Source organism: Furipterus horrens, unplaced genomic scaffold, assembly GCF_987537825.1.
Source record: "Furipterus horrens unplaced genomic scaffold, mFurHor1.1.pri manual_scaffold_4, whole genome shotgun sequence".
Taxonomy (NCBI): Eukaryota; Metazoa; Chordata; class Mammalia; order Chiroptera; family Furipteridae; genus Furipterus; species Furipterus horrens.
The window spans coordinates 41,636,059-41,649,533 of NW_028327174.1; the positions used below are offsets into that span (position 1 = coordinate 41,636,059).

At 34.1% G+C, this 13,475-nt stretch overlaps 1 protein-coding gene across 1 annotated transcript in view; it reads right to left on the bottom strand.

The window, feature by feature from the left end:
* Nucleotides 1-3,155: 3,155 nt before the first annotated feature.
* CPNE8 (copine 8) overlaps nucleotides 3,156-13,475 on the bottom strand; it is a 170,925-nt gene continuing 160,605 nt past the window's right edge. The window contains exon 20 of the mRNA XM_090273007.1: nucleotides 3,156-5,026. Within this exon, the coding sequence (XP_090129133.1) occupies nucleotides 4,838-5,026 (189 nt within the window). The 3' untranslated portion in view covers nucleotides 3,156-4,837. The remainder of the gene's footprint in view (nucleotides 5,027-13,475) is intronic.

The following is a 13,475-nucleotide window of genomic DNA, read 5'->3' on the forward strand; positions in this document are numbered from 1 at the left end:
AGACTTGGGGAAGGAAATAGACTTACAGGTCCAGGAAGCACAGAGAGTTCCAAAAAAACTGGACCCAGGGAGAACCACTCCAAGACACATTATAATCAAAATGTCAAAAATTAAAGATAAAGAGAGAATCTTAAAAGCAGCAAGAGAGAAGAAAAGAATCATGTACAAAGGGGTCCCAATTAGACTATCAGCTAACTTCTCAAGGGAGACCCTGCAGGCAAGAAGGGACTGGCAAGAAATATTCAAAGTAATGAAAATCCAAAACCTACAACCACGAATACTCTATCCAGCGAAATTGTCATTCAGAATAGAAGGACAGAGAAAGTGTTTCCAGGACAAAATAAAACTGAAAGAGTTCATTAGATCCAAACCACTGTTATATGAGATGTTAAAGGGACTGGTTTAGAAAAAGGAGGATCAAGACAATGAAATCTAAAATGAAAACTGCATCACAAGAAACAACAGAAGCTAGGGAATTGAAACAAAGGCAAACTAAACAGGCAACGAGAGTGGAAAAAGAACTTTAGGTACGGGGAACATATTGGGGGGAGGTCAACAGGGAGGGGGAATGGGGAGAGGGAGGGAGATGATATAGGAATTAAGGATCATGGTAGGAGGGAATGGAATAGACAGAGAGAGGTTGAGAAGAACTGTATGCACAACTAATGGACATGATCTAAAAGGGGGGGACAACTGGAGGGAGGGGGGCCACCGGGTGGAGGGGAGCAGAGGGAAGGGAAATTGGCACAAATGTAATATTATAATCAATAAAACACATTAAAAAAAATCCTTCATTCACTTGAACATTATTGAATTCCTCTTAGTTATATGCCAGTGAGATGGCCCCCTTCTATGTTCTAGGCTATCAACTGTTCCATTAAACTCTTCCTACAGGAGCACTACAAAATTCATGCTCATTTCTAATACATCCTCAATTCTGCTTAGCAATCTTTTTATTTTCCCTTTTCGAACCCCCTAGCATGTTCTCATATATCTATCTGTTCACTTAAAAAAAATTTTTTTTTTTTAGATAAGTTTTAGGTTCACAGCAAAACTGGGTGAAAAAGTACAGAGTTCCACATACCCCCTGTCCCCAAACATGTACAGCCTGTTCCACTATTAACATCACCTGCTAGAGTGGTACATTTGTTACAATTAATGAACCTTCACTGACACATAACTATCACCCCAAGTCCATACTTTATATTATAGTTTACTCTTCATTCTATATGTTTTGGCTATTGTATAATGGCATATAGCCACAATACAGTATCATACAGAGTATTTTCAGCTTGAAGCTATGTGGTAAGGGACCTGAATGTCCCAGGTTAAAGAAATTTGGACTTGGGTAGTATTGGGTGCTGTTGAAAATGTATGAATGAGGTAGTGATCAGCACTATACTTTAGGAAGATGAATCTGACAAATTTAAATGAAAAAAAGATTGTAGACTTAGAAATTCAGAGGTTAATGACACAGTTCAAACAAAGTCAGGAGAACTTGAATAAAGATGGTAGCAATGAGCAAGGAAAGGTGAGAAGGCGATAGAAGACATTTAAAAAGAGGAGTGAATAACTGCCAAAACTTGGAAGCAGCCAAGATGTCCTTCAGTAGGTGAATGGATAAATTGTGATACATCCAGACAGTAGAATAGTACTCAGCACTAAAAAAGGGAGTGAGCTATCAAGCTATGAAAAGACATGGAAGAAGTTTAGATGCATATTACCAAGTAAAAGAAGACAATTGGGAACGGCTACATACTGCATGATTTTAACTATATGACATACTTTAGAAAAGACAAAACCATGGAGACAGTATAAAGATTAATGGTTACCAGGAATTAGGGAGAATGGTGTGATGAATAAGCAGAGCACAGGATTTTTAGGGCAGTGAAAATACTCTGTATGATACTGTATGAGGTCATGGCCACTATTGCTTTGAAAATAAATGAGTAAATCTTTAGAACAGTTCGTTTTGCCCTTTCCATGAAAAGACCTCAGGGGTCATCTCTCTCTTAGATTTTGGTCCTCAGAGCATCTCCAAGACCCAGGAAGTAAGAGCAATGGCAGATGATGGCATTAGGAGTGGTCTGATAAAGTATGAAATAAGCAACAACCTTTTCTTATCAGGTTTAAACATGCTTCCTCTGTTCAGAATTCTGTAATTTAAAGTATAACTATTATGTCTTTAGATAATATTCGTAGTACAAACACTGGAGACTTGTGTTTATTATGTTAGTATATTTTGTTAAATTATATACAAATATTTCCAAACAGTAAAACAGTTGTTGGGAGTGAGAATAATTTTGATATGGATATTTACCTTACTCTCCATTAGAAAAATACTTTTATTTAGTGGATGATTACTCTGGTTGTGAAACTGAAATCTGAGTTATGAACAGTATTAGGATGACCATCTATCAAAAAAGTGATAAACAGCTCAGGCTTGGTGCTGTAGGTTCTCTCAATTTTCCTTTCACGTCTTCAAAGGAAGCCCTTTCCAGCAGCTCTATACTCATGATGTACCAAGTCTTCTCTCATCAAAAGGAAGGACTAGCTTAAGAAAAGATCTAATGAAGAAAAGACTTCTAGGCAAAAAAGTTATAAAATGTGCTTGTTAATTCTTAAAAGTTCCATATGTTTCATTGCAGCACCTCCCTATATTGTGTGGAATTTAAGACTTTGCTGGTTGTTATGTAACTTTTAGGTATTAACATAGCAAATGAAGGAATATTTGCTGGGAAGGTGGAGTGAGCTGCACAGCAATGTTGAGCAATCGTCTCTGGGTTTTCATTGTGCATTCCCTAACAGCAACTCCCAACATTTAAGCTCACAAAACAAATATTTCACAATGTTAATGGATTCTGCTTTAGTTATATAGTCTTGGATAAATTACTCAACACTTTTAGTCTTGGTTTGTCCTTTAGGCAATGACAAGACTAGGTATTTTCTAATCTTACACAGGAACTAACATCACATATGTTTCTGTTAATTATTGATAGCCATACAAAGGACACGTTTGTAATTGAGGTTATTCCATTCTTAGCCATTTATATCCACTAGGTTTGGGCAGACTATTATCTAGATAAGAAAGGGCACATCTTTCATTCCCGCTGATCAGTTCAAAGAAAAATGACTGATATTTGACAAGAAGGAAAGAATATTGATCTTATTTATTTTTGTTATTTTGGACTGATAAAGATAAATAAAAATCTGTAGATTAATAAACTAAACTGGCATAAATATTTAAGCTCAGTAAAAGAAATCATCGAACTGCATGTCATTATAAATAACATTTACAAAGCAGATAGTTATTCTTTTAAAGATTTTAATACATACTTAAAAATGGACAATTTAGTATTACATAATTATATAATATTGATACTGTTAGATATGTGGATGTATATATTTTGCTTTTCAGTAAAATAGTTTCATGCTTATAAAAGTCACCCTAAGTCAACTTGGGACAAAGAAAACAACATACAGTAAAAATAAACCAAGTAGTAAATATATAAGTAAGGAAAATATTATAAAGCACTTACATTATTGACACAAAAGAAAAAATAAATACACTTTTCTATTATTTAAAGGCAGTTCATAATCATTTCCAGGAATTCTGTGAGGATTTAAGGCCATTTGTTCTAAAGAAATGCTTTTATTTGGACGCAACATCACAAAACTGTAATTCTTGTAAAAACTGTACATGCAAAAACTCTTTACAATTAATCGTGGACAGGCAGATTAGTACATAGGAGTAGGTGATTTCGCAAATGTGTTGTGCACTAAGTCACATGGTTGTGTATATTTAACTGGGAATTTCACAAAAAAACTTCCAGCCTGTGCACCCTCGTGTGGCAATGTGGAAAGGTGATAAGGAATCTGAGAGAGCCAGTATCCCTTTGAATTAAAATATCTAGACAAAGTATAATGGAATAAAAACTTCAAAACTTCTGCTACATGTTCACAGTTAAATATTTTGGGTTTTAGTCTTCCTAAATAGCACTATAATATAAAGAGGCTACCTCTGACACAAAGTATTTTCTGTGCATTTACAGTTCACAATGTTTGACTTTTTAAAAATTTCTACTTAGCAGAACAGAACATAAACTGACTGCAGTCTAAATTTAGAACCCAAGCTCCATGAAAAATGCATGTTCTTACAGGATATACATCTGCTAAGCTGAAACTCCCATACTTGGCAAATGCAGAGGAACTGATTACTAAGCAGATGCAGCTTCGTAAGACAATTCACTCACTGAAGAATATGAAAGTATCTTTCCTTTCCCTTGCTTGCAACTGTATTTGTCCAGACAGTCATTCAAAGAGATATTGCTCTTGTAATGATAGCTATTGCAGTTTAGAAGACAAAGGATTCAATATTCAAAACTCTTATTCTTAAGAACAGTTATAAAAGTATTGAAATTTAAAAAGTAGTAACATGTAAACATTGATACAGAAAGACTGCTTTCCTATACACACAGCAGTCGAGGACAATATTTTAGTTAAAAACAGAGTTTGTGCTTTTTCCCAACAACACATTGGAAATCAGCTGTTTCTGTCCAAACAAAAAAACAAAAAAGGTAAAGATTCAGAGAAGACACCCATATTTTGCTTCAAGCATTCAAACAATTTTTCTGTTGCTCATGCAACAACCATATTTACAGTTTTGGTTCAGGAAGAGAAGACTTTTGGATCCCAGAAAGCATATTAACCAGGCAGGACTGCTGCAACCAAACGGAGAAAACGTTCTCATTGCCTGGTTCATTACAGAGCACCAGGACCAAGCTTGACTCAGCAGTTCTAACTGACATGTAGTTTAAGTTAACGTTTCGGAGCGCAGTCATATTTGAGTCTGTAACACATGGGTAGGCGGGGTGTACGGGGGAGGTGCAGGTGATGGCTTGATTCCTCGGGCCCTCATGTAAGAGAGGAACTGCTCAGGGATCTCAGCGAGGACGTCTTTAGCCAGCCTAGCCATACTCAGTATGTGGTTTCCGCTTCTGTCAATATAATCTCTGAAAGGCACAAACTATAAAGCAGAAGTGAAAGAAAGTTAATTCACAGACTTTAACACACTAGTTCATAGACACAAAAATCAGCACATGTAAATGTTTGATTGTCGGCGTATCGGAGAAGACCAGAGTCACATGAGATAGGCAATAGTGACTATATCTTTTAGATATTTGATTCATTACAAGGAACTATAACAGTGATCAAACTTTTTAACATAAACTTTACCTAAAAAGGGATGTAATTGTTCTCTATGTTTTCCCCCCAGCAATTCATGTCTCCTGGTCCCTGTATGTCCGTCGTGTCACTACATGGGTTTTGCAGTTTTGAATTCTCTTCAGAACAGTTTCTTGTCAAATGGGGTTAATCCATGCCTAATTCAGATTTCAAGGCAGAAATATTCCCCAATGAAAGGGGAAAAAAATAGCATATATTGTTAAAGACTCCTAAACACATGCAATGTATTTTAAATTAGGATCAGAAGACCAAAACACAAGGACATGGATATGAAATTCACACAGGTGATATTAGTCGGAGCCTGAAATACAGGGTGGGGCAAAAGCAGGCTTACTGTTGTTTGTATGGAAAATAATACCATAATTAATAATAGAAAAATAAACTGTTCCACATACAACTGTAAACCTACTTTTGCCCCACCCTGTATTTAGTACACTGAGTCTCCCCAGTGTTGTCGTTTTTACATCTGTTATTTGGAAAGACAAAAACAAAATCAACCAAAAAATCCTCAGCATGAGATTTTGATGTACTTCTTATGGAAATATCATCACTCTTATTTTTATATTATATAAAAACAATTGCTCTATCTTTCCATAAGGAATTATGTGAGAGCCCTTATCAGCTCAACTCCAAATACTCCGGTAATAGATTGCCTGATTCCATTCTCATTTTTAATGATACTTAAATTACTAAACACAGTGGTGTTTGAGGGCATTTGTTCCATTTCCCCTTAGAGATACGATGATTCTTGAAGCAACTTGGAAATGATTGGAATTGTTAATGCTGTGATAGTTCAGGAAAACAGTAATTTTAGGTCTTAGAGAAAAAGCAGAGTGAAGACATTTTACAATGCTGAACAATGTCTAAGTACAATGTTTTAAATGAAATCATTTTCCCCCAGAGAAAGAGTGAGCACACTCTTATCTCATATATAACTGTTTTAAATTTATTTTGAAAAACATACACTTGATTTAAGCAGTTACTCAAGATGTGATTTGAGAAAACAACTGGTATTACTAAGCAGGCTTTAAAATGTCAGGTTGCTACCAGTAAACCAAGTAAAAATTTTAAGAAACCAAATAGCAGGTGTAATACCTTTATATATATATATATATATATATATATATATATATACGGTCTCTTTTAAGGGAAAGAAGAAAAATCACTCCTTAAAAAAACAAAAAACACTCTGTAAGCAGAAGCATAACTGTATAACTATAATTTTACCCTATCCATCTGAGGAGGAAAACTCTACTTTAAAAGAAAGTGTGATAGAAAGGTAACAAATCTTACTCTTACCCTGAAAGTAGCTAAGTGAGGATAAGAAAAAACTAACAGAGCAAATATAATCTTCAGCTGAGAAAAGAAGTGGAGATGTGAACTTTTGTGAAAACATATTAACTAACCATGGAAAGACTTGACCTTTTTAATTAAAAAAAAAATCAAAGAGGTGTAAAAAAATTAAGGTTTATTTTTTTTCTGAAACCATAATTAGAAAAGTGAGAAAATAGGAATCGATATAGTTAAGGATTAATGAGAAAAAGATGTCTGATTGTACCTATAATTATTTTCATCTTTATTTTAAAATGTATGGTATTTAAAAACTTAACATTTAGTAATGTTGGTATGGTTCAAATATGTTTAATTACCTTTTAAGCTGCTTTTTTAAAGGTTCCTCCCCCCCATAATATGCAGTTAATATCTACCTTTCAGGGAAAGGCTGGCACCTCTTGCAGACAGTTGATACCTCTGTAGGGAAGGGGATCAGGAGATCCCACTTGCCTTGTCTTTCCTTTACCTCAACTTTGCTCTTAAATTTTTATTTGAGTCTTCGCCTCTCTTCTACACCAAGGGTGTTAAACTCATTTACCTTTTCACCACTATTTTCACAAATTCTGAAATTAGATATTCCAAGTTCAGAGGCTGGTTCTCCTGTTTATTAGCTGCATGATCTTGGACAAGTTGCTTTCCACTCTGCTTCAGTTTCCTCTTCTATAAAGTGAGGATAATAATGCCTACCTACTTCATTAGGTTCTTATAGTACATTAACATGTAAAGTGCTTAAAACAGTATTCAACTCATAATGTGTACTATATATAATTATTCTTATTATCATTACCATAACTATTTATCAATTTATACATTTATATTAAATATAAATATGAAACTATCTTCTTAATAGTTTTATATTTACATTCTTATCAAACATTAAATACAAGGAATAGTCTTATCAATTTGTTCTCTTTCATATTTAAGTATGATATCAGTATTGTAATCTAAAATAGTAATTCCCAACCTTTTCATAATTTTAAAACATCTGTTGTTTCCACGTTCCAGCAGATGCTATAAGATGTGCTAAATTTTTTATTGAAGTAAATTAAAATTTATTTAATTTGATATTCTGTAATGTCAAAACTAAGAACCACGATCATATAGATATAGTTATACTCATCTAAAAATACTTTTGTAAATAATGGATGAGAAAAATATGTATCACATCTAACTTAGGTTTGTTAGGTGGGGGCACAGATATGTCCCTTGAGTATTAAGGGACCTTGCCCAAGACTGAAAATGACTGTCATAGCAAGTTACTGTTACCAACAGGAATGTACCTCAGCTCACATGTGTGTTTGGTGTAGGAGAATGTTGCAAATTTCTAATCATAAACCTGGATTTTCTAAACCTTTTCCAAAGGGACATTCATCAATTCAGTCACATAAGAATGAAAATGACAAGTCGCTCTCCATTCCCTTTACCTGTTACTATTGTCAAATCTTAAGAGTTTTGATGAAAAATATATGCCCTCATTCTTAAACTATTGCTCATTCCTTCTACATCACAGTTATCCACTCCACCTTTCAGACCACTCTGTTTATTACCTATTTTAATCATTCATTTACAATCACTGCACTTGATGACCTCTTATTCAGAATAATGCCCACAGATTTGTGAATGAATGACCATTGGCTATTATCCAAATTAACTGGGACTCTTAAAATGCTGGCATTAGAGGAATAAATAAAATTTCACATGGCACTCATTGATCACATTCATATGAAGAATACTAATAAATGCATTCTGTTCTGTAGAAGTATAGTCGTCGGCAGCCGTCCGTCTCGAGAGACGATGGTGTAGCTTCTTAAGAGTCTATCTGCACCGCCGAGAATGGCTGTGCAGTCCGACTCGGGAGTGACATGGTATCTGTCTCCTCCCGTGTTGAATCGACATCTTGTGATGACGCTGAAGCTACAGAGCCTGGGCAGGGTAATATGGAGGGTCTGCTGTTGCCCATGCAGCAGACCCCCCCTCTCTTCGCAGCTGAAGGGTCCAAGGGAAAGACGGAGTCGATACAGCTTGGGTTCAGGTGCGCCGCAGGAGTTGCCGGTGTTGACTACAATGTCAAACCGCCTTAGGGACTCCGGCTCCGGATTTTCTGTCAGGGTTTACTCCCTTAGCCTTTCCCCTGAAGAGGTATGCCGCAAGGCAGCGGAGGTTTTTTGGAGTCAGAGTTTTCCTTCTCTGATGTACCCTGACTGGAAGATCGAACCAGCGACACTTAGCTCGCAGGCCGACGCTCAATACACTGAGCTAAACCAGCCAGGGCATAGAAGTATAGTATATCCTTCATATTCTACGTCATTCTCTTAGCATCCATCAATTATAAGGAAAATGTTCCTCATGGCTGCTCTGAAGGCTGGCTTTCCGTATTTGTGGAAACAAGTTTAAATTAGTTTGGACAAATGGGCTTTTAGTGGTTGTTCTGCTTAATATTTACTTGATTGTTCCTACTGTGTAGAGCTCCATTACTGATTTTCAAGTCTAAGTCATCAAGGTTATTAGTTTCTCTTTAATAGAAAATACAATTTGAATATAATTTTTAAGAAAATGATAGGCTGGCCAGCAGCTGTAGGCAACCAAGAGAAATGACATTGCTTTATGCACAATGGCCAATCCATATCACAAGCAAGCAAACAAACTCATTTAAGTTTTAGAATAACAACCACAGGGTCTCATTCTATAGTCATATGTAATTGAGTCCTGAGGCAATGAATATAATCACACATAAGACTGACTAGTTCATTTGTCAAGGTACAGCCACTATGTAATAGTCACATAAAATGTGTTCCCAATGGATTATGCCAACATACTAACTACTAATAATAACTAATACTGGTATTAATGCATTTATTGAGCAATTGGTAAGTGGGAGTTCTTCTGCTAAGAGATTCTACAAAATCTTAAAATATTTAATTTTTATAAGCATGTTATCCATATTTTGAGCTTACAGAAGACAAAACTGAAACTTGAAGAGTTTAATTAACTTACCCAATATCAGACAGTTATAAATATCTATCATTATTTGAACCCAAATTAATCTGTCTTTGATACATTAACCATGACAGTAATATGTAAAGGGGAACAGGTCCTAATAATCTTCATTAGTATTTTGCATTTTAGGAGAGTAGGTGTGTTATCACACAAAGAATACAGGTTTTAGAATGAGAACTCTGTTGAAAATTTGGATGAACCAACTTACGATCTAAATAACTTTGTACAAGTTGTTTAACACTCCATCTTGGGTCTCAGTTTCCTTGTTTATAAATTATTATAAGGCAAAAATTGACCAGTATTTTTAGGAAGGTATAAAGTGATATGTGAATATAGCAGTTGTTTTTCTAAAGAAAACAAGTGTGTAGAAGAGACCATCGCAAAGTCAGTATAGTGGGAAATTCCAAAATGTAGGATTTTAATCAGCCCAATGAGGAGGAAGACTATTCCAGTAAAATGAAAAGAGAAACTAAGAGCAAGAATAATGGAAATGTGTGATGTAAAGACAGCTAATAGTCTTATTTGTCTAGACAAAGTGTGTGTGTGTGTGTGTGTGTGTAGCTAAAGAGAAAGACTGGGGTCAGGGTATGGAGACTTTTTTTTTTTTTTTTTTTTTTTGGTATGGAGACTCTTAAATGCCAGGTTTAAGATTTAGAATCAAAGTTATACAGAATATTTGTTTAAAATTTTAGAATCAAACATTTAAGATTAAATTGTGACTCTACTTACTAGCTTGTGACTAAAAACAAGAGAAATTAAACTGCATTTCTCCTTTTTAAAATATGGTAATCAAAGTACCTGTCTCAACAAAGTCAATTAAGGACTAAGTGAAGTAATGCTATAGCTCTTAGCCTACCTCAGATATGAAGGACTTAATAAATGATTAAATATCATGATTATATGAAGAAGTTGTATACCACTTAAGACTTGACAGTATAATGAAACCCTCATCTACTACCCCCAGTTATCTGCTGGAACTCAAGCTACCTGCTATTATTTGCAGCCTTAGGTTTTTGTCTACTTAAGAAATTTGGTGTTTTGTTTGCTATTCATTAACTTGATTAGCTTCAAAGTGGAAATGTAAGAGAGCCTAAATAGACCCTATTTTCTGATGATATTTTAGCCAGCAGTGTTTATAGCATTAATTATAGTGGCTTAGTTTCTGATGATGATAAAACTGATAGTGTCATTCTTTGTATGCCCTTGCAACTCTGATATTCTAAATATTCAAGGGTGTTTCTATTCTTGAAAATATCTCATTTTTAAAATGTGTGAGTGGATGGTAGAGTCTGGAAAACTGTGATGGTGGAATGTTATTGAAGATGAGAGAGGGGACACTAATTGTTCTTCAATACAATAAGATAGATACTATATATAAATAATTGCCTTGGTTGTTATTTTTAAAAGACCAATCACCATATAGGAATTTCTCCATGAAATTTAAAAAAGGTACATCAAATCTTCTTAATTAAATACAGGCATGTAAGTCACGATGTCACTGTCATTCAGGAGGCTACTAATGCTCTGAGGACATTTTAATTTTGTGTTTAGAATCTATAAGATTTCATAGCTCTTTCAGTTCAGTTTTATGGGGTAAAATCCCTTGAGAGTTCAGCTGTGTCCCAGGTTTCTTCAACACTTTTGGGGATCCCAGTATCTTTTTAAAGAATGGAATGGTCTTAAGGATTCTAAGTATAAAGAAGAGGAAATATATAATTATACTTATATACACTTTAACTTATAAATAACAAAGTATTTTCATGTGTTTTACTTCCTCTGAGATTCACAACCTCATAGGAAGAGCAAAGATGAAAAAATTTAGTGTTTAGAGTTAATGAAACAAAGGCTCAAAGATATTTTTTGACTTGTTCAAGGTCACAGTGCCAACAATATAATTTCATAGAACTGAGTCCTATAGCAATATTCTGTTCAATATAGCATACCCATTGAGAGACTAAATATTTTCATGATCAAGGAAATTGTTATTTCATATAGTAAGAACTGCTGGCTGTCACCAACACATTAGCTCTCTTAAAGAAAACCTTAACAACATAAATAATCTTAAGCAAGTAATACCATGCTTCCCATAAGTATCATTCAGATAATACTGAGATATGGGCTTGTCTCTGTTAACTCGATAAAAATGCATCGTAACAGCAACCTAATACATTCTAAAGGACCTCAAATTCATATTTCCCTTTCGTAATTTAATTGTTGGAAACTGTGAGCCCAACTGTATGGAGAGCTTTTTGATAAGTTGTAATTACTTGAACCTATGATTATGCTAATGAGGTTCAGGTGAATAATCATGGATCTAATTATGGAAATGAAACACTATGGATTCTTAAATAGATGACCACATTATCATGTTCCCTTTCTTAGCTGCTTTTAACCTAATCATTTACATGTATGCAAAAGTGCTTTTTTACTCTACTGAGAATATTAGGTTAAAAAGTACACCATATTTAATTATATATTTTTTAATCCTCACCCAATGATATGTTTTTATTGATCTGGGGTGAGAGAGAGACAGACAGAGAGAGAGAGAGAGAGAGAGAGACATCAATGTGAGAAACATCAATCTGTTTCCTCCCTAATGCACCCTGACTGGAACTGAACCCCCAACTAGGCATGTGCCCGGACTGGGAATCAAACTGCAAACTTTTGATGTATGGGGTGATGACCCACCTGGCCAGGGCCATATTTAATGATCTTTCAAAAAAATTGTTACACAAATGTTTCTTATTTAAAATTTAATTTTGCTGATTAAGAACAATGCTTTTGAATCTTTATCAACATTAATCTGTATATGATCATATTTACAAATTACTTTATATTATATTCTCCCTCAAATTATTTTAATAATTTTTATCATATTTTACTGAGTTCTATTTCAGGAATGTACTTCATATACATCATCTCATTTATTCTTTACAACAATGCCAGAACACTGAAATTTAGAAAGCTTTCCAAGCTGTCACAATTGGACAATCCAAGATTTGAACAAAATTCTGGTAGATTACAAATTAGATTCTCTTAATGACTGTACAGTGGGTGAACATGTAGTTTATTATTTAGGAGAAAATATTGAAGTCCATAGCTTGCTCTTCCAAAACTTTAATATTGTGTGCTTAAATCATACTGACACCTTCATTTTCCTATTTAAGAAGGTAAAGTTCACAGCCTTTTTTCCCTTCTGACATTCTAAAAGATATGGAGACTAAAGGATGCAGAAATTTAGTTGAATTAATTCCTTGTTTTTAACTATAAGTTTTAATTATATTGGTTACTATTTATTCTCTCTATTCATTCCTAGAATAGTAGGCTTTAGTAAAGTATTCTTTTTTAAATTAACAGAATTGTGAATCACATATATATGTATAATATATCATTATATACTATGTTATATATTGCGTTATTTTATGGTTATATGTAATTCATATAATTTATATATTTATGGTGATTTTAAGATCTATTTCTCCAATTTTCTAACCATAATCTATAAAGAAAGCATGAAATTATCTACATTTTTGGTTTGTTTATACAAAATTTACCTATATGAATATGTATCAGCTGTTTTAAAATACATTTAGTCTTGTTGCAGACTAAATTATGATTTATTGAGCGTCATTAAAAAGTCCATTATGTTTCTAGATTCTAATTTTACTAAAAACCTCAATATCTTACGGTAATAATAAAGTAGGTAATAATAAAATAGTAATAAAAATAACTTAACAATTCTATTTTATATATCATGACTCTAAAGTCCAGAGGAAAGTAACTGGTGCTTATTCTAGGCCCTGTCACTTAATGGAAATCTCACAGAGACTCCACCAATTAAATTAAAGGGAACCTGAGACTCTTAATTTCAATTTGTTTATTTATAAATCAGAACTGACAAG